The 22,412-nt window shown below is 47.8% G+C and overlaps 2 protein-coding genes across 2 annotated transcripts; both read right to left on the bottom strand.

Moving 5' to 3' along the window:
- Positions 1-1,068: 1,068 nt before the first annotated feature.
- Positions 1,069-2,754, bottom strand: LOC131234695 (arogenate dehydratase 3-like). Its single transcript, XM_058231628.1, has one exon. It carries the CDS (start codon positions 2,604-2,606, stop codon positions 1,362-1,364), a length of 1,245 nt encoding a protein of 414 aa, XP_058087611.1. The 5' UTR covers positions 2,607-2,754; the 3' UTR covers positions 1,069-1,361.
- Positions 2,755-21,422: 18,668 nt separating this feature from the next.
- Positions 21,423-21,977, bottom strand: LOC131234589 (uncharacterized). The gene has a single exon (XM_058231522.1). The coding sequence runs from the start codon at positions 21,975-21,977 to the stop codon at positions 21,423-21,425; it is 555 nt and encodes a 184-aa protein (XP_058087505.1).
- Positions 21,978-22,412: the final 435 nt, after the last annotated feature.

The raw sequence follows: 22,412 nt of genomic DNA on the forward strand, positions 1-22,412 counted from the left end.
TAATGGATGGTAAAATTGGAGCACTATCCAGACCGTCAAATTATCATCATCTAAGCCTTTGGGGTCGGCTGAGACTATCTAAGAAAATAATCACATGATTTACGGTTGCAATATTCCGTCAGTGTTGTCTTTAGAGACATGATCCATCCACAGTGTGCCTTCCATAACTTGGGTTCCAGTAAACCTAGATCCGATCGGTTGGTTGGACCCGAGTCCAGATCCGATTGGCTCAACCCGTGAGTAAACACATTCTCTAGGTCTAAGTCGTTAGGGTTGATACAGAGGAATTTGTATAGAAATGGGAAAGTCGGGTTGGAAGTCCGAGACAGGCCTTATCATGTGGCAACCGGACCAAGTCATACCCGTAAGTGCCCCACGAAATAAACGTTTCTAATTGGCCTTTACATGTGAGAGGACATGAATAGCATGTGACCTGACTCTATGGAGACCCCCGCTGTGTATCTGTTTTATCCATGCCGTCCAACCATTTTAACAGTTTGTTGAGGTAGGTTTAAATCTCGGGTGGACCACATCATAAGAATTAGAAATGATGGGGACAATAACGCCCACTGTTGAAATCTTCTTAGGACCTACCGAAATGTTTATTTAACATCCAACCTATTCATAAGGTCACACATACCTAAGGAAGGAAAAATACAAATATCAGCTTAAACATCTTCAGATCCCAATGAGTTTTCCATGTGGGCGTTCAATCTCCGGGCTTTCCCCTTCCAATTGTCTCATGTTTGGGATCGCAAAACGGCACATGCATCGTAGTGGGCCCCACAGTCCGGCGGGAGTCACCGGGCAATCTGCTTCCCATATGAAAAAGTCGGGCCAACCCACCCGACTTCTTCACATGGGAAGCATGAAGAAATGGAGACACTACCGTCCAAAAACCATAATGTCAGTAAACACATGCCACCCTCACTTCTTTTACAATCGCACTCCTTTTGAGCTACGAAATACAGAAATATGTATATAGAAAAAAAAAACAATCATGATCTCAACCTCACAGGGCTAAAAAAAATATAATACTAATAATAAATGATATTAACGAAACGGGGGTTTGTTTTTTCTTTCTACCCTTTAAAATCATTTCCTTCCACAAATATAAATACACGTAAAAATTCACCAAATTACAATAAAAAAGGTACATATTATAACATGAACAAATCACAATATTATACCCACATTTGCTTGTTTGGTGATAATATTCCACATCCCATTTAAAAAAAGAAGAAAAAAAAAAAAAAAAAAAAGGAAGAAGAAGAAGAAGAAATAAAAAAAGAGAGTAGTACAGCCGAATTTCAATTTCATTCCAATTTGATTTGAATTTGAATTTGAATCTAAGAAATTTCTCATTCCCGCGGGGTCCACGGCGTCATGTCCATGGGGTAGCTGCCTAGCACCCTGAGAAAGGAAGTGAATTCCTGCACCTCCGCCAGGGCATTCTGGGCCCGAACCTCTGCCATGGAGGCCTCGAAATCGACATAGAACATGTACTCAAAGTGCTTAGCGGTCCCGACATTGGCGTCGTCGACGAGCCTGATCGGGCGATTGCGGTGGGGCCGGCTCTCGATCTTGGTGAGGCTGATGTTGCGGAAGGCGAAGGCGGATAGTACCTTGAAGAGGACGGAGGTGCCTTTGTCATGGGCGAAGACGATGCTGGTCTTGAACGGGCGATCGGTCCTGGGGATGATGGGCTCGCGGGCTAGCATGACGAAGCGGGTGACGTTGCTGGAGTCGTCCTGGATGCCGTCTGCGAGGATGTTGAGGCCATAGAGATCAGCGGCACGGGCGCTGGCGATGGCAGCGGTGTCGCGGAGGTCGTTGTTGGCGACGAATTCAGCGGCGCCAGCGGTGTCGTCGACGGCCTCGCGAGCGACGTTGAGTCCGAGCTTGGTGAGGGTGTGCTCGCACTGGGCGAGAGCTTGGGGATGGGAGATGACGCGTGTAAGGTACTCCTTGCGGACGCCGGGGAGTGCAAGGAGGCAGTGGTGGACGGGTAACTGAACCTCGCCGACGATGTGGAGGCGGTGGCGGAGGAGGAGGTCGTAATTGCGGTGGATGCTGCCGCCGAGGGAGTTTTCGACAGGGAGGACGGCGCGGTCCGCGATCCAGAGCTCGACGGCCTGGAATGCGACTTCGAACTGATCGCAGGGGATCGCCTCGCAATTTGGGTAGGCCTTGCCAGCGGCTGCCTCGGAGTAGGCCCCAGGTACGCCTTGGTAGGCCACGCGGAGCTGGGAGCCATGCATCGGTGCTGGGGAGAGGTCGGCAATGGAGAGGGGTTTGGGACGGGCGTCGATGGGGACGAGGTCTAGGGTTGGGTGGTGGTGGCCGTTGACGGAAGAAGATAGATCTGGGCCGTTAGATTTTTGGGCCTCTTGCTGCTGGGAGAGGATTGAGACCTTGCTGGCGAGGATGGCACAGGAGCTGAGCCAGTCGGCGCGGCTGGAGACGGAGCCGGGAGAGGATGTGGATGAGGGATCGGGGCGGGAGAGGGAGAGGAGGATGCGCGTCGGGATTCGGGACGGCTTGGATGGATGGTCGAGGACGTTGCGGATGGTGGTCGTGGGGTTGGTGGAGTGGAGGGATTGCATCTTGTGTGGTTGTAGGTAGATGGGTAAAACTGGAATTTTATTCTAATTGAAAAGAAAAAAATAAAAATAAAATTGAGAGAGAGAGAGAGAGAGAGAGATTGCTTGCTTTGTCTCGAGAGGGAGATGGAAAGCAAGCTGAGATGATAGAAGGGGGGAAAGGGGGTTTTATACGATAGTTTTGTGGAAAGAGAGAGGGTGAAAAACGAGAGTGGGTCGGTCAATCTCACACCTACCCTCCTCTCTCTCCTTGAGATACTGGGTCTCCTACTCGCGGGAGTAGATGTTTCCTGCACGCGCTAGAGTGGGACACGTGTGTTGTGGAGGCCGTCCTATCAAGCGTACTCATTTCCATATAATAATTTGGAAATTGAATTAATATAAGGGTTTCGCTCACATGGTACCGGTTGCCTCACCATCGTGGGGTGGACATGATCTGCCCATCAGATCTTCACCATCCATTGTGTTTGGCTCTTCTGTTCACCTTTGAACCTAAGAATCAGGATGGTCTGTGGCTCAGATGGGCCATGTCCAAGGGAAAACTTTGAAATCATGATCAGAACCACCGAATTCACGTGCCAAATTTTCTTATGACCAGCTATCTTCTTCCCCGCCAGTCAGATTCATGGTTTGGATAACGTATCTGCAACGAGAAATTTGGAAGGCATTATTGGACGGATTGCCTGCTATACCCTTTCGCACGAACTTCCTGCGTAAAGCTTGGTGCGGGACAACGTGATGTTCTCTAGGGCGTGTTTGGGCGGTGGGATTAAAAGGGATTAGGTGGGATGGGATTCAAAAAAACATAATTATTAACTGGGGCAGGGATTGTCCCTTGTTGCCATGGGATGAGATTAATGTAATGCTTTGTTGGTAATATGGCGGTACATTCACAATATCATGCTTTGTTGGTAATACGGTGGTACATTGAATGGATATACCCACCATCATTTGAAATTACGGAGAATAACACGTGTGTTATATGTAAACCGTTCATTTGTTTTGTAACCTCACCGCATGTGCCTAAAAATGAGGTAGATCTAAAACTTATGTGGCCCTAAAGAAGTTTTCAACGATAAATATTCAATCCCCGTTGCTTTCTATGGTGGGGTCCACTTGAGTGTTAAATTTACCTGATTCTTTGGCCCATGCTTTAAAATAATCTTGGAAAATGGGTGGACGGTGTGGATATAGCCCACACATCATGGTGGGACCTACACAACTTGCTAACATTGAGTGAAATTGGAACGGGACCTAATGCCATTCCATCTAATCTAATTTCAAGCTTTTCCAATCTTCCCAAACATGGAGTGGAATTGGCACAGACCAGATGAATCCCATCCCTCCTAATCTCTTTTAATCCCACTGCCCAAACATGCCCTTAAAAATCTTTTCCATTTAATAATCAACCCCATTCATTTGGTGTTTTTTTTTTTTTTTTCGACATCAGCTTAAAAATGAGGCTCATTTAGGAAATTGGATTGCGTACTGACTTACTCAGTACGCTCTTAGGGCGTATTTGGGTAGTGGGATTGTCATACCCCAAACTCGAAAACCGGGCTCACAAAATTTTCGATCTCCGAATCCAGCGTCGACAGCGTCCATAGTACCCCATTCTCGGCTCCCGGTACTATACACCAGGTTCCGATCCTGGGATGCTATAAGGAAGATTTCTAACATGATTTTTGGTTCATAATCACCATAACTATAAGCATAACCCACGAACAATAACCACAAGGACACCATCACAAATCTACTATGGTCAAAAACTTTAAATACAATGCGTATGAAAGGGAAATACATGATAATGAAAATAACAGAAACTTTGGAAGCTCGACTGCACACTTCAACTGCGGCGAAGCTACGACTGCGTCTTAGCGTCACATGCACACATCAATTGTGTATAAACGTATGCAAAGCTTAGAGAGTGGTGTGTGCGTAGTATGAACGTGCTCAGATTGCAATGCCAGAGTAATGCGGAATCATGCTGATGGGTACATGAATGCAATCAGCGGTACCAAGGCTATGTGGTGCAAGATGTGAATGCTATCGGCCATATAGAGACCATGCGATGAGAGATGCAACTCAAGCATGTCAATCTTCATCCAAATCCTCATATAGCTCAGCAAATATCAGTGCAGTTCTCATTCTGGATAATCACCGTAATACCCTCCAAATGGCACTGCCCCTTTCCCAAGCGCGCAGTCCAAGTGAGCGTAAGAAACCTCACTATCCGCCTGGCTAATAGTCTGTCAATATCTATCCGACACATTGATAGCGAACCCATTCACGAGCTGGTTAAACCGAGCCTAGTAATACCCCTTACCCTCGGACGAGTAAGAACATACCCCTTTCCAACCGACCACGACACAGTGGGAGACGCGACCTCCTAATATTCGGCCCTCGTGCGCTCATGTATCCATTCTGTCTCGACGTTTGAGTGATCCTCTGGTACCATCAGATTTAGGGATTTTCACCTAGGGACATCTATGGCACCTCGATGCTTAGTAACAATATTTTCGATGTTCGATCCTGTCATCCACGATGTGCCTGTGGAGTTCATAGCCTTGATGTTGTTAGGGCATATAGAAATCATGTCATACAATGCGAAGTGCATGGATCACACTACCAGTCATGCAACAATCTTACGCGTACCGTGCGCTCATGAAGGGCAACTCCGCCTATCAGGGAGCCCATAAACAATCTGCCTGAAGGCATATGCTATGATCAATCACTCCTCATATCAAGCATACATATGATGCGTATGATCTTGAATCATGGATCTATACTAAATATGCTATATGGTGATGGACTCTGTTCATAACAAAGATGGGCCTAGACGGCCTACACACTACAAGTATAGGCCTATCAATGGGCCCCTAGTGAAAGTTACAATGCGGACATTTAACCATCATTGCTCTTACAATGTGGATGTCAAACCATCATTGCTCCCAAGGCATGACCGCCAAAACATCATTACATAAACTATGGTGGAATCACACATTGCAATGGGCCTTATATACATCTCATTGGGCCTCGACCCATGGACCTCAGATACATCAAATGGGCAGCATAACATGGGCCCCATATATATATATATCAAGGTGGGCCTTAATGGGCGGGCCACAAATACATCAAGTTGGGCCTAATCACATGGGCCTCATATATATATATATATATCGAATAGGCCGCACCAATTGGGCCTTATATACATTGCAATGGGTCATAACCCATTGGCCTTGTATACATCACAATGGGCCTCATATATATTAAGGTGTGCCTCAACAACGGGCTTCATACAAATCAAGGTGGGCCTCAACAATGGGTCATAAATATGGGAAGTGGGCCACATCACATGGGCCATATGTATATCAAGTGGGCCACACATAATTATAAGTGGTGATAAGAATTTCCACCATTAGAATTTCCAAGGGTTTAATGGTGGACGTTCAAACCCACTGTTTTTTTTTTTTTTATAATGTGGTCCACCTGATCCTAGATCTGTCTTATTTTTAATCTCAAGCCTTAAAAATGAGCTTGCCAAAGGTTGCATGGTTTGGATGTAACACATGCATCATGGTGGGTCCCATAGGGATGAACAACATAGATACATAATTCATGGTGGGGACCACACTGATGGAAGGTGTGGTACACTTACATCAATGGGTCCCACATGGGGCCCACCATAACATTTATTCACCGTCCAATTTGTTGGTAAGGTCACACGGACCGGATGCAGAGGAAAAAAAAATTTCATAATACTCAAGGGCTTCTGTGACACCCAAAAGGGTTTCAATGGCAAACGTTCAATCCTCACTGTTCCCTATGATGTGGGTCACCTAAGTCGCGTACATGGCTGATTTTTGGGGCGGCTCGCAGCCATGCCACCGGGCCACCAAATGCAAGATGTTGATGTTCATCACACATCACGGTGAGGCCCATGGCTGGGACCGTTGGTCCCTGCCTCACCTCTATCATCCATGCGTAGAGGACGCTGCTGTGTCGTCCTCTGGATGGCGAAAGTAGCAGTGTCTGATGCTATTTTTTTTGTGGGGTTTTTCATAAGTGGGGCCCACATCAGGAGAAACTGCCACGTCCACTGGCTCCTATGGCTCAAGACAAGCCAAACAAGCCTAATATCTGGCATGTTTCGGTGTGTAGAAAGATTAAAGTGAATTTTAACGGTGAAAACTACTGTTTCTATGCTATGGCTCGCCAGATAATTGGATTGGCTTCATTTTTTGGCTCAACGCCTAAAATGAGCTAAGAAATAGGATGAATGACGTAGATTTGATCCTTGCATCAAGGTGGTACCTGCATGAGCAGCCTACCCCAAAAGCTCAAATATAATATATTTTATTTTATTTTTTGTTAGCTGTTAGTACACACCCATGTCAGTACACGCACTCCATGTTAGCCTCCATCACGTCCAACGTCCAGGGACGCTGGACGGCATAGATATAACACAAGCATCGTGGTGGGTCCCACATGTACGTGGCGCACCATGCATGTGTGTGTGTGTGTGTGTATATATATATATATATATAATATTATATATCATTTAGTCCAGTGTGTGGAACTTCCCACCATCCCTAGAGTGGATGGTATGGATCTCCCTGAAATGTGGTGGGCCACACCATCTGATGAATGGAGTAGATTTAACATTTCGGCGGGGCCTACTTCATTTTAAGGGGGAGAGAGAGAGAGAGAGATGAAGGGAAGGGACCCCGCTACTAATGGGTCCCTTACGGTTACATCACATACATCAAAATGGGTCCCACTAATAAGTGGGCCCTAAAATAAGAATTAACGGTGGATCACCCACCTATTGCACTCCTCCTTGATCCCTTGGACTCCTATGCTCCTTGCCTTTACTTTTGATGGAGGATGATGATGAATGAATGGTTGATATAGGAGATGAGAGAGTGGAAAAGTGGGCCACACTTGGATTGGGAGAGAGAGCTTGGACGTTGGGTTTTTTTGTTGCTTGGGAGATTTTTGAGAAATGAGGAAGAGAGAGAAGTGATGAGATGATGTGGGATGGGTGATGGGTGGAGTGATGGATGAAGTGATGTAAGGGTTGACTTTGGGGTAGCTTGTGTAAGAGAGAGCTAGGGGTAGGGTATGGGTTGCTTATACTTGACTTGATATGTGATGCGTACTTGATTGATGGGATTGATTGATTGATTGATGGGATAGGTCGAAGAGATTCTCTCAGAATTCACATGCATGACATTTTTCTCGAAATGAATGTGGGCCCAAATCTTCTAGCTTGGATATCAGATTGGTACGTGAGTCGCGGCATTGGAACCGCGGCAACGGCGCAGTCGCTAAGATATAAGTTTTGGGTCGAGTCGACTTTAATATAAAGGACTCGACTTAGGATCGTGCGCAAACATCGGATACGGGTCGAAGGTTGTCGGAATTCGACCAGAAGGACCGTAGAAGCTTACAGAATGGTACGGACTAGGATATCAGTCTTACAACTCTCCCCTCCAAATAAAAAATTCATCCTCGAAATTTACACAATCATTGCAAGTAAATATAACTCATAAAGAAAGAGGAAACAAAACATCGTCATATAAAATTGGAGACAACATATAAGATACAACATATAATCAATCATCAAAGAGATGGGGATAGCGCTCTCCAATCTCGGCCTCGCGCTCCCAAGACGCCTCATCAACAGAATGGTGACCCCACTGAACCTTCATCAAGGGAATGACCTTGGTCCGGAGGACCTACTCCTTCCGATCAAGGATACGAACTGGCTGCTCAATGTAAGAAGCGTCCTCATGAACCTCCATTGACTGCCAATCGATAACAGGAACTACGTCTGACCCACACTTCCTTAGCATAGAGACATGAAAAATGTTGTGGACGCCAGACAACTGAGATAGCAAGGCAATCCGATAGGCCATGACACCAACGCTCCCAGTGATCTCAAAAGGTCCGATGAATCTCGGAGCAAGCTCGCCCTTCGTTCCAAATTGAACTACGCCCTTCATGGGCGATACCTTGAGATAATATGGTTCATACATCAAATTTTAAGGGACGACGCCAGCAATCAAGCTCGGGACCTAGGAGACGCCGCTCTCCGACCTCGGTCCAACAACTCGGAGATTTACATGGTTTTTTATATAATGCCTTAAAAGGAGTCATGAATGAGTGCCTGATAGCTATTGTTGTATGCGAACTTAGCCAATCTCAGATGCTCATCTTAGCTACCCCCGAAATCAATCGTGCAGGCCCGAAGCATATCCTTAAGGATCTGGTTGACCCTCTCGGTCTGACCATCGGTCTGCGGATGGTACGAGGTGCTGAGCTGCAAAACAGACTTCATCGCTTTCTGAAAGCTCCTCCAGAACTGAGACGTGAACCTCGGGTCTCGGTCAGAAACGATCGAGACTGGAACGCTATGCAGTCTCAGAATCTCCTCGATGAATAACCTTGCAAGCCGGTTTAAAGGCCAAGTTGCACGAATCGCAAGAAAATGTGCCGACTTCGTCAGATGATTAATGACGACCCAGATGGCGTTATGACCGTGCTAAGTCCTCGACAAGCCCATGATAAAATTTATTGACACATGCTCCCACTTCCATATCAGGACGCTCTACGATTGCAATGGACCAGGGGGTCTCTGATGATCGGCCTTGACACGCTAGCATGTGTTACACTCGGCTACAAAACTTCCAATTTAGTGATTTATCCCTGCTTAAAAAATATTGCCTCCTCATATCACGATACATCTTCGTCGAGCCAGAGTGGATAGAAAATCACGATCGATGTGCCTCAGCCATAAGATCTCTGCGCAACTTAGGAATATCCTGGACACATAATTGGCCTTTGAAGCGAAGTCCACCATCAGAACCAATCTGTCAATCTATTTGACTCTCAGATGCTACCTCTGCTCAGTAATCCTGTAACGACTCATCTGTCTGTTGAGTCTCGATCACCCTTGCGACAAGAGAGGGTTGAATCGACAGGCTCGATAGCTGAACGATAGAAGACTGCAGACTAAAATTGAAGTCGTACTCTGCTATATCCTCCAGCATCCTCCACTTTTGAATCATCTTGCATACCACCAGGCCTTGTGGCTGATGGCTAAGGGCATCTGCCACTACGTTTGCCTTGCCTGAGTGGTACTAGAGGTCAAAATCATAGTCCTTCAGAAGCTCCATCCAGCATTTGTCTCATGTTTAGCTTAGACTGAGAGAATAGATACTTCAAGCTCTTGTGGTCAGAGAAGAGCTTGAACTTGATCCTATAGAGATAATGTCTCTACACCTTTAGTGCGAAGACAACTACTGCCGGCTCTAAATCATGCATGAGGTAGTTTAGCTCATGAACCTTGAGCTGATGAGACAAGAAGGCTACAGGCCTACCGTACTGCATCAGGACAGCACCTAAACCAATATGTGAGGCATCAGTAAATACAACAAATCCATCACTCCCAGAGGGAAGAGTGAGGACAAGAGCAGACGTCAGACGGTCCTTCAGCTCCACAAATGCCTGCTCACATGCGTCAGTCCAAACAAAATCTACGCCCTTCTGAGTCAACCTGGTCAACGGGGCTGCAATACGGGAGAAGCCCTCAATGAAACGCCGATAGTAGCCCGCTAAACCAAGGAAACTACGGATCTTGGACGTAGTCATGGGCTAGCCCTACTGACGCACTGCCTCAACCTTCGAGGGGTCTACTACGACACCCTCCCTCGTCACCACGTGACCGAGGAATCTCACCTCCTGTCAGAACTCGCACTTCTCCAGCTTCGCATATAGCTGGTGGGCACGGAGGGTCTGCAATACGATCTCCAGATGCTGCATATGATCCTCATAGGTCCTCGAATATATCAGAATGTATACGATGAAGACCATAACAAACTAATCGAGATATGGACGAAAGACCTCGTTTATCAACTGCATAAAGACCGCGGGTGCATTGGTCAGTACGAAAGACATGACCTGAAACTTAAAATGACCATAACGCATCCTGAAAGTCGTCTTCGGGATGTCCTCTTCTCAGGCCCGAATCTGATGATAACCGGAACGCAGGTCAATCTTTAAAAAGAACTGTGCACCCTGCAGCTGATCAAACAAATCATCTATCATCGGGAGCAGGTACTTGTTCTTGATCGTGACCCGGTTGAGCTCGCGGTAATCCACACAAAGCCTCAACGAGCCATCCTTCTTCCTAACGAAGAGTACCGGCACTTCCCACAGAGAATTGCTTGGACGGATGAATCCCAACTCACACAACTCGTCCAACTATCGCTGCAGCTCACGCAACTCCATCGGTGCCATATGGTATAGGACTTTCGAAATAGGCGCGGTACTGGGCACGAGATCAATCTTGAACTCAATATGCCGAGGCGGCGGCAATCCCCAAATCTCCTGGAATACATCAAAAAAATCACAGACCATCGGCAACTGATCGATGCACAAAATAATGGGCTCCTTGACTACGCTGGACATCAAGCAAGACAACGGCTCTCCTCTAGGCTCAGCAACAAACTGAAACTGGGGCAAGCCTGGTATGCAAAATGTGACTATCCTTGCGGAACAGTCCAAGATGGCGTGATACTCGATAAGCCAATCCATGCTTATGATAACGTCGAAGTCTGACATCGACAGCACGTACAAGTTGACGGGCAAGAAAATCTCTCTCACTAACACAGGGCAAGACGAACAGAAACGACCTAATACTGTAGTCTTCCTCAAGGGCGTTGATACAATTAATCCCTCATTAGCAGACTCTGTCGGTAACCCAGTCGATCAACAAAAATTCTTAGACATAAAAGAGTGCAAAGCACCTGAATCAAATAATACTCAGGCGATGCATGAAGAGACTGGAATTATAGCCTCAACGACTCATCCGGAGGACTACGGGTCCTGCTAAGCCACGTAGAACCTAGCCCAAGCTGGCTAGGGACTTGTTTGTCCCCTTTAAGGTTCCTGGTGCTGCTGCTGCCTCAGGGGCGACCTGTACTACTGTCTCTGCTGCTGCTGGGGCCTCGACGGCTAGGTGGTTGCGGTCGCTGCTGTTGTGGTCACTGCTATGCTGGAGGCTGTTGCTGCGCTGGAGGCTGTTGTGGCCCTCTTGGCTGCTACAGATGAGGGCGGGGGCACTCAGACACGCGGTGCCCTGTCCCACTACATCCAAAATAGGTCCTTAAAAATGGCTGCTGGGGTGGCGCTGGAGGTATTGCTGGTGCTCTAGTAGGTGGTTGACTCCTGTACCTCTTTGGTTGTCCATGCTGTTGAGAGCTACTGGAGGGGGCCTGCCTCTTTTGGCCTCTCCTCTAATCTCGATCGCTCGGTGTGCTGGCCCACTTTGTCTCGTAAATCTGAGTCATCCGTACTATCGCCTGAAAGGTCAGGAGCTCATGCCCAATAACATGGCCTCGAAGACCGTAATGTAAGCCGTTCTCGAAACGGTGGGCCTTCTGCCCCTCATCATCTACCAAATATGGTGTAAATCTTGATATCACCACAAAACAGGTTGTGTACTGTGCCACGGACATGTCCCCCTAAACCAGAGTCTCGAACTCTAACGCTCTCTGACGACAAATGTGGTTGGGAAAGTACTGCTGCTCGAATCGATCAATAAAATCCTCCCATATCCAGACATAACCAGGCCCTGCAACACGGGTAACAGAGGTCCACCAATGCTCGGCCTCACCCTAGAGAAGAAATACCACCAACCGGACTCGTTGCTGGATAGTACATTCCATAGTGTCAAAAATCTTCTCCACATCGCAGCGCCATCTCTAGGCTTCAGTTGAATCTGGCTCGCCCTGAAAACACGGAGGGTCGAGCTATCTGAATTCTCAAAGAAAGGTGCTCGCGCGCTCCTACTCTGCTCGTGCTGGTGAAACAACTGGGCGCCTGCCCTATCCCTGAAGCGCAGCCATCACAACTTGCAACATCTGCTGTAACTGGGAGGCACTCACAAGTATAGTCGGATCGGCATTGGTCTCAGGTAAAGGAATGACATCCTTGGGTTGGGAGCAGGGATCTCAGGGGGTGGAACGGGAGTCGCAGGTGATAAAGCGGGAGCCTCAGGTGGTGGAGTGGGAGTCAATCGGGTCACTCTCCTGCGTGGCATGTCCTATAGAAAAGAACAAATGTACCTATCAATCCTTGAAAACTCCCAAAGGCACGTTAGGGGACTAAATCGGAAGGTTACGCACTCGGAACCTAATTGACCTAAACTCATACTAGACATATGATGTTGTTCTAAGTTGTTCCTAAGTTATGCTCCGATACCAACTTCTATCATGTCCCAAACTTAGAAACCGGGCTCACAAAATTTTTGATCGCTAAATCCGGTGCTGACAGCCTCCATAGTACCCCATTCTCGGCTCCCTGCACTATACACTAGGTTCCGATCCTGGGATGCTACAAGGAGGATTTCTAACATAATTTTTGGTTCATAATCAGCATAACCATAAGCATAACCCACGAACAATAACCACAAAAATACCATCACAAAATCCACTATGATCAAAAACTTTAAGTACAATGCGTATGAAAGAAAAATACAAAATAATGAAAATAACAGAAACTTTAGAAGCTCAAATGCACACTCCAACTGTGGCGAAGCTATGACTTCGTCCTGGTGTCACCTGCACGCATCAATCATGTATAAGCTTATAGAAAGCTTAGAGGATAGTGTAAGTGTGTGCGTAGTATGAACGTGCTCAGAATGTAATGCCAGAGTAATGTGGAATTATGCTGATGGGTACATGAATGCATTCAGCCGTACTAAGGCTATGTGGTGCAAGATGTGAATGCTATCAGCCATATCAAGACCATGCGATGAGAGATGCAACTCAAGCATGCCAATCCTCATCTAAATCCTCATATAGCTCAGCAAATATTAGTATAGTTCTCATTCTAGATAATCACAGGGGTTTAATACCCTCCAAATGGCACTGCCTCTTTCTCAGGCGCGCAGTCCAAGTGAGTGTAAGAAACCTCACCATTCGCCTAGCCAGTAGTCTGTCAATATCTATCCGGCATGTCGATAGTGGACCCATTCACAAGCTGGTCAAACTCAACCTAGTAATACCCACTACCCTCGGGCGAGTAAGGCCATACCCCTTTCCAACCGACCATGACACAGTGGGAGACGGGGCCTCCTCGTATTCGGTCCTCGTGAGCTCATATATCCACTCGGTCTCGACATTGGAGTCATCATCTAGTACCATCGGATTTAAAAATTTTCATCTAGGGACATCTATGGTACCCCGATGCTTAGTAATAATATTTTTAATATTTGATCCTACCATCTCCGATGTGCCTGTGGAGGTCATAGCCCTGATGTCGTTAGGGCGTATATAAATCATGTCATACAATGCGAAGTGCATGAATCAAACTACCAGTCATGCAACAATCTTACGCATGCTGCGCGCTCATGAGCCATGTAACACCTCGATTTTCAGAACCCGAGTACATGACTTGAATTCCAAGAAGCCAGGAGTTAGCTATTGATAACGACGATCAACCAATAAATCAAAGTGCGATATAGCGGGAATGAAAACGTGTCATAGATATGGCTTCAAAATAGGAACAATATTCGGGCCCACTCAGCTGGGGGCCACTTACAAAACCTTAACTTTCTGTAAAACCCGAATATACTAAAATAAAAGAAATGACTAAACTACTGATTTAGCCCGTAGTAGGCTGCCGCCTCTTGCTGCAACACCTCATCATATGGCTCCTCCTCGACGGCCTCCGCCTCCGGGCCTGCCTCGTTCTCGACATCTCCCATACTTGCATCCTCTGTACGGTTAAACATTGATGAATGAGTGGCCAGCTCAGTGTGATCTCCCCTCAAGATTACACACCGCCGCCCTAAACGAGGAATAGCATAAAAGCACACAGATAATCCAAAACACAGTATATGCAATCTTGTTAAATGCATGAATGCATGAATGTAATCATCGACCCGGGTAAATCATCCGAACGGTCTGTGCCCCAGGAGAAATATCCAGACAGGCAATGGGGTCGTCACCCATGGATGTGACTGGTCGTCAGCGCAACACTCAGCGTAATCGCATGGGCATGAGGATCCTGGTCATCATCATAAATCGATCGGCCGGTCATTAGCGCAACACGCAGCGTAATCGTATGGGCATAATGATCCAAGCCGTCGTAGTATACTGTGCATGCATGTCTTGCCAGCCCATTATTAGTCCATTTTCAATCAGCCATTTTAAAATGAGCTCACGGTCACTACGGGGAGCGCAAGGCCCAGCGTAGGCCGACGGCTCGGGCATAGTGTCCCACTACCACCATCCCCGGCCCATGAGGCTACCGTCTTAGGGTGCGTGTAGTGCCCGCTGACATGTGGTCAATCAATTCAACATAAGGGGGCCACCACCAATGCTGACTGGGTATGAAATGTTGAAATCATCAAACGTAGCGTTTAAACAATGACGGCATGAATGATACAAGGACGAGTAAACAGTGGTATTTAGAAATGTTATAAAGTTTATCCAAGTCAATTAGGCGGATACCCACATGGATGGTATACCCCATGGTCAACACCCCAACCAAAACCTCCATGTCAGGGACCTACATAGATCACAGCTAGTCTAATTACACCCCAAGCACGGACTCTCTTTTGATAGGAGTTCCCATAGAGAGACTTTAGCAATATGTGTGTCATAGCAACATGCGTCACAATTTTGAAGGGAAATAAGGAACAATAATGAAATATAAGATGGATTACCTTAGGTTCTTAAATATTCAAAAAAGTAACATGAGGCTTTCATGTTAAGCAAATCCACTTATCATTAGATGCCATTTCCTCTGAACCTTACAGTTTGAAGGGATGGAAAGCTTAAGGAAATCCCAAGGCAGTTGTAGAATTCCAAGGCAAGGCCTTAAAATAATTTTACCACTCACGCAACTTCCACTTTTAATTCTATTTAACATGAGAAGTTTAATAAAAAGGGTGGGGGTCGGGAGGTTAAACCTGGCCGGCTTATGGGGAAAAGGGCCACCCAAATGGTTATCATACAAACCTTACCCCACTTGACACTAACCCCACCCTTCTGGACCCAACGGTTTGCCCCGGAGGTCGGTTTTCGAATGGGGTTAAGATTAAAATGGGCCACATAAAATAATTGTTGATACCCACACCACCATCCATTTTTTTGATTTCATGCCGGGTTTACCCCAACAATGGGGTTTAGGAAATTTTCCCCCATTTTTGGGGGGGCCCCCTTGCGGTTCTACACATCAACCCCCTGCCCCGGATGCCAAAGGTCGGCGTGGTCGTGGACGGCTGTTTAAAACCCCCCAAATTGGTGAAGCCCAACCTCCTTTTTGGTGGGCCAAACCCCATGGGCGCCCAGACTTTAGGGAAAACCCAAATCCGGGGGCCCCGGGGCTTGCAGGGGGCTTTGATTGAAGGTCGGGTCTACGTCCACCAAATTGGGACCCTTGGTTTTGGTGGGCCCAAACCAGGCCCAAATTAACCCCCACCCCACAAGGGGCGGTTTTTTTGAAAAGGTCCATCCCATTTTCTTACCCCAAACGGGGAAATGTGGTTTGGTTCCCCCAAACAGGCCTGATGGAACCCCTCCATGCCCGGGGAAAGATGGTTCAATTCACCCAACCCCATATTTTCGGTTGGGAAGACAACCGTTGTTGGTTTGTCACAACACCAAACGAGTCCATGAGACTCCCGTTCCCAATTTAATCGTTCGGAAACCCAACCATTTTTGGTCGGTTTGATTCAAGGGGCCTTGGGTTTGCCCAAGTTTTCACCCAAAAATAGGGTTCCCAAACCGGATCGGAACTTGGGCCAATTTGGATAACCTTTTGGAGCCACCCGTTCCCTTGCTCAAACCGAAGCTTCACTGGCGGCCGCCCGGAGCAGGCCATGGATTGGCTGCCGAGAACAGGACCCAACAATGAATCATAGCCATTGATTGCCCCTCCCGAGCTAAAAAATTACACTAAGTGAAATGCGAGGGAAAAGTCTTTCCCCAAGGATGGCTGAATCCTTCCTTACCTATGTCAAATTAGAGGATCGGTCTCCCTTCTTTCCTCACTCACTCTCCCTTCGTTGCGGTGCCACTACGGGTCCATACTGACCCGACTCAGCCTAGTTTTTCCCACGGCTGAGGCGGTGCAGGATGCACTGAGTTCACCTGGTTGGTCCTTTCTTATCTCTCTCCTTCTCTCTTCTCTCCCACTCTCTTTCCCTTCTGCTTCGTGAAGCTACGATCCCAGCTGACCCGACTCGGTCCGACCTTACAGGGACTGAGTTAGAGCAGCGGGAACCGAGTCCACACCGTCGGCTGGCCACTCTCTCTACCCACACCCACCTCTCTAACTCTCTCCTCTCTCGTTGGTGCGGAACCCAAGGCTACAGGTCTCTTTATATAGAGGGAGAGGGAGGGCACCAACGGCTAGAAGTGCAGTGACTGTGCACGGCTGAGATCCAAAATCAGATATGCACGAGGTCCATCCGTCCGTTTGGATGAAGAGCTGAACTTGGGGCCCACCAGAAAAGCATTCTTTCAGTTCTGGTGGGTCCCATCTTGTCGTTTCGTGTGGGTTTTCAACGGGGAAGATGATCCGATCTTTAATGGCGGATCGACGATTAACGTGCATGGGCACGATCTGATCCATCTGGTCGGTCCAGATGGGACCCAGGATTAGCGTGGGGCCTACTTCTCGTGCCCCAAATGCCCATCTCCTCATATCTCACGAGAATCTCCAATTCTTGTGAGATGGAGCTCGAGTTTTCGTCTTCATCGGGTCTCGCCTCGCACCATCGACAGGGATGGAGCCACGTGTCCCCAGGAACGGCTAGGAGAGATCCCGTACCTCCTTCCCGGAGTGGAATGCCGCTCCTCGCCTTTTTCTTACACGGCCCTTGCCCGGCCATTTCTGGAACAGAGGGAGCACGCCTCTCTGTGGAAGTTGGATGGCTGAGATGGCGCCATCGGGCCGATCACGAACCGTCCAACTAATCCCAGATGGGTTCCATTCAACGGATTTTCGCCACATGTAATGAAATGGACGGTGGTTTCCCATCTTTCTCGTCCGTTTACAGCGGCCCACAAAGCTATACGGTTTTGTTAAGCCGGGCGCCTTGGAGAAAATGAACGGTCCAGATGGCTCGAAAAGTGGCCAGGGTGGGCCACTTAGAGGTCCAAAGATTTCTCATTTAAAAAAAGAAACGGCGGGAAAAACGCCATTTTTCAATTTTTTTAAGAGAGAGTCGGTCAAAGGTCGTTTGACCGACCTCATGGTTCCAGCGCACGTCGTGTACGTGCACTCTTGATGTACACGCACTGCGTGGGGTCCCAATGGGACGTTAGTGCTCCCATCCATACCGTCCATTTTCTCTGGGGGACCCTTATAGGGGTCCCTACCGACTTCTGGGCTGATGGTAAGGCCCAGGTGGGCCGCTATACTCCCCTTTAGGTTATTATTGGCCCATATAACGCGACCCGACGGTCCAGTGGGTCTGATATTTATTTTCAATGGTTAATATCCCATACTGGTCGTGATGAAGGTTTGATTGCTACTAATAAGTCCTCAGACATTGGAGATAAGTGCGTCGTAGCAGTCTTCTATTAACATAAGTGTTCTAATTTAAAGTGTTTAGGAAATCTCACCCTCTGCGTATTATGGGGCACGTTCCGGCATCTGGAGGACTTGGATGGATGACTTTAATTTCAGTTGGAACCTCCATCTTACATGAACCAAGTTTGAGTCAGCTTGACTTAAGTTAACATGGGTTTACAAAGGTAACACCCGAGTACCAGAGGTACAGGGTGTTATAATCTACCCCCCAAAAAAAAAATTTCGTCCTCGAAATTACCTGAGATGTGCTATCAAACAGGTGAGGGTATTTTTACTTAACTTCTACTTCTCGTTCTCACGTTGCTTCTTCTTCCCCATGGTGTGACCAAAGAACCTTGACTAGAGGTATAGTCTTCGTCCGCAAGACCTGCTCCTTATGGTCCAAGATACGGACAGGTTCCTCGATGTAGGAGGCGTCATCCGTCAGCTCGATCTGCTCCCAGCTAACGACGTGCGACTCATCAGGCGTATACTTTTTCAGCATAGATATATGAAAGACATTGTGAATACCGGCCAATGCAGTGGGTAGTGCAAGGCGGTACGCCACGGTTCCCACTCGATCCAAAATCTCGAACGGGCCGATGAAACGCGGTGCCAGCTTCCCTTTCTGCCCGAATCTCATCAGTCCCTTCATGGGTGACACCTTCAAGAACACATGATCGCCAGCTGCAAACTCCAAGTTACGACGTCGATTGTCTGCATAACTCTTCTGTCTGCTCTGGGCGGTATGCAGACGCTTCCTGACTACGTCAATGACTTGAGTAGTAGCCTGAACCAGCTCTGGTCCCAACAAGCTTCTTTCCCCGATTTCTGCCCAACATTGTGGGGCTCGGCAAGGACGACCATAGAGAGCCTCATATGGTGCCATACCGATGCTGGTTTGGAAGCTGTTATTGTATGCGAATTCCGCTAGTGCCAAGTGGTCGTCCCAGTTGCCCTGAAAGTCTAGGACACACGCCCTTAGCATATCTTCTAAGATCTGATTCACCCTCTCAGTCTGGCCGTCTGTCTGGGGATGGAACGCTGTACTAAACTTGAGTTCTGTGCCCAATTCTTCCTGCAGTCTCTTCCAGAAGGTAGAAGTGAATCTGGAGTCTCGGTCCGATATAATCTCTCGCGGCACTCCATAGGATCGTACAACCTCCCGGATATATAATCTTGCCAAACTATCGGCGGAATCTGCCGTGCGAACTGGGAGGAATCTGGCGGCCTTCGTCAATCGATCAACAATGACCCAAATTGAGTCGTGTTTCCTCTGTGTCCTAGGGAGACTTGATATGAAGTCCATAGAAATGCTGTCCCATTTCCACTCGCCTAGGGGTAATGGCTGAAGGAGACCAGCAGGTTTGCGATGCTCGGCCTTGATTTTCTGGCATACCATGCATTTCGCCACAAAGTCGGCAATGTCCCTCTTCATATTGCTCCACCAGTATTGTCTTTTAACATCGTTATACATCTTAGTACTTCCTGGGTGGATAGCTAACTTGGAATGGTGGGCTTCTACCATTGCTTCCTTTCTTAGTTTAGCATTGTTTGGCACACACACTCGTCCCTGGTATCGAAGCCCGCCGTCATTACCGACCTTCCAGCCTGGCATCTCCTCATTCTTGCATCTCTCTTTCATCTTGACCAGCCATTCATCCTGGTCCTGAGCAGAAATCATGTGTCGGACCAGGGTCGGCTCTGCTGTTAATAGAGCCACATATGCATCCGGTTCGTCGAGGGTGAGCTGGATATCGAAGTCTTGTACGAATTCCATCATCTCCCACTCCTTGATCATCAGGGTGGCTACCAACTCGTGCTTCTTCTTCCGACTCAGAGCATCGGCCACGGAGTTTGCCTTGCCAGGGTGGTATGAGATGTCAAAGTGGAAATCCTTAAGTGTTTCCATCCACCGACGCTGGCGCATATTCAGATCTTTCTGCGTGAATATGTACTTCAGGCTTCTGTGGTCGCAGAACAACTGGAAATCTTCTCCATATAGGTAATCCTCCATATCTTTAAGGCAAACACCGCCGCTGCCAATTCCATATCATGAGTCGGGTAGTTCTCTTCGTGCTTCTTCAATTGGCGAGAGGCATAGGCGATCACTTTGTCATTCTGCATCAGAACGCAACCAAGGCCCAATTTTGAGGCGTCGCTATATACTACGAACCTCTCCCCTTCTTGTGGAAGAGTGAGCACTGGTGCAGAGGTTAACCTCATCTTCAACTCCTGGAACGCTGCCTCGGTGTTCTCGTCCCAAGCAAACCGAGCATTCTTCCTTGTTAGTTGATTGAGCGGTCGTGCGATTCTGGAGAATTCCTTAATGAAACGTCGGTAGTACCCGGCCATTCCTAGGAAGCTCCGAACTTCGGTCACCGTAGTGGGCTGCTCCCACTTGGATACTGCTTCTACCTTTGCTGGATCGACCGCTATTCCCTCTACTTTTAATACATGCCCCAAGAATTTCACTTCCTGCTCCCAAAACTCGCATTTGGACAATTTAGCGTACAGTTGGTTGTCTTTTAGCGTACTTAGGACCGTACGCAGATGCTCTTCATGCTCTTCTTGGCTTTTGGAGTAGACCAAAATATCGTCGATGAATACGATTACGAATCGGTCCAAATAAGGCATGAAAACTCGATTCATCAGGTCCATAAAAACTGCCGGAGCATTTGTGAGGCCAAAAGACATTACTAGGAACTCGTAATGCCCATAACGAGTCCTAAAGGCTGTTTTTGGGATGTCCTCATCTCTGATTCTCAACTGGTGATATCTTTAATGCAAGTCTATCTTGGAAAAGTATTTGGCATCCTTCAATTGATCAAATACATCGTCGATACGTGGTAGCGGATATTTGTTCTTGATCGTTACATCGTTCAGTCTTCTGTAATCTATATAGAGACGCATCGACCCATCCTTCTTCTTGACAAAGAGGACCGGTGCTCCCCGAGGAGAAACACTGGGACGGATAAAGCCCTGAGCTAGTAACTTATCAATCTAGCTTCTCAACTCCTCCATCTCGCAGGGAGGCATGCGAAACGGAGGGAGTGATATAGTAGCAGTCCCTGGCTTGAGGTCAATGCAGAAATCTATCGCCCTTTTAGGTGGTAGTCCTGGTATTTCTCGAAATACTTCGGGGAAATCTCGGACTACCGGTATTCGCCTGATGGTATCTCTTACTGATTCAGCTTCCTCTAGAGCTTGCAGGCTCTCGAATTCTCAGCATCTGCCCCTACCCTTCAGGATGAACGAGGCTTGCCCCGGGATGGATATAGTCACTGACTTGTCGCGACAATCCATGACCGCGTGTACCAACGTGAGCCAGTCCATCCCAAGAATGACATCGAAATGTCTAACAGACATGACAATTAGGTCTATAGCGACCTCGCGATTTGCGAGCGTGATGGGACATGCTCTACACACTTTATCAGTTTCCACAAACTTGCCCATAGGGGATGCTACAACTAAGGGAACATGCATCCTAGTAGTGTTCAGTGCTAGTCTAGATACAATAGCAGAATCAATAAAGGATAGAGTTGCTCCGGAATCGAAAAGAGTGAGTACAGGGGTACCGTTAATGTGTGCTGTGCCATGGATAGTCTGAAGAGGGTCCTGCTCGGCCTCGGTAGCAGCAACAGCGTATACTCGAGCTGGGGGAGTCCTCTGCTGAACCAGGGGGCCCTGCTTGGGCTGGTGAGGCCTTGGTGCTGCTCTTGCTGCTCCCTGGTTCTGTGGTGGTTGATTCCCCCGAGGCGGAATGCCCTGATCCCTCATTCTCCGAAAATAATTCGAGGTGCTGTGGTTGTTCTTTCCACAGTAACCGCAGCCTCCTCCAGGGGGCAAGGGCGGTGCTCTTGCGGACAGTGGCCTGGGTCTCCCTGCAGGGAGAGGCGAGGCAGGAGGGGGCTGTCTCAGTCGGAACGGGGCATCTCGAGTAGGTGGGCGGAAGCGGACGGTGCGTTCAAAGTCTTTTTCCACCGCATTGCTTTATCTACCAATTCCGGGAAGTCCCCGAAATCCCAGGTACATAGACGGGATTGTATCCCGGGCCTCAGTCCTTCCTTAAACTTCTCCAGTTTGTACTCCTCATCCTCTAGGGCCTTCGGTATGTATCGCGATAGTTCATCGAATTTTGCCTCGTATTGTGCGACTGTTATATTTCCATGTTCCAATTTCAGGAACTGTGCAATCTTGGCGCTCCGGCATGAA

The sequence above is a fragment of the Magnolia sinica genome, chromosome 19 (assembly GCF_029962835.1).
Source record: "Magnolia sinica isolate HGM2019 chromosome 19, MsV1, whole genome shotgun sequence".
NCBI lineage: Eukaryota > Viridiplantae > Streptophyta > Magnoliopsida > Magnoliales > Magnoliaceae > Magnolia > Magnolia sinica.

Excerpts from the sequence above, each read along its gene's own strand:
- LOC131234589 (XM_058231522.1), bottom strand. The coding sequence starts at position 21,977 with ATGAGGGATCAGGGCATTCCGCCTCGGGGGAATCAACCACCACAGAAC.
- LOC131234695 (XM_058231628.1), bottom strand. The coding sequence starts at position 2,606 with ATGCAATCCCTCCACTCCACCAACCCCACGACCACCATCCGCAACGTC.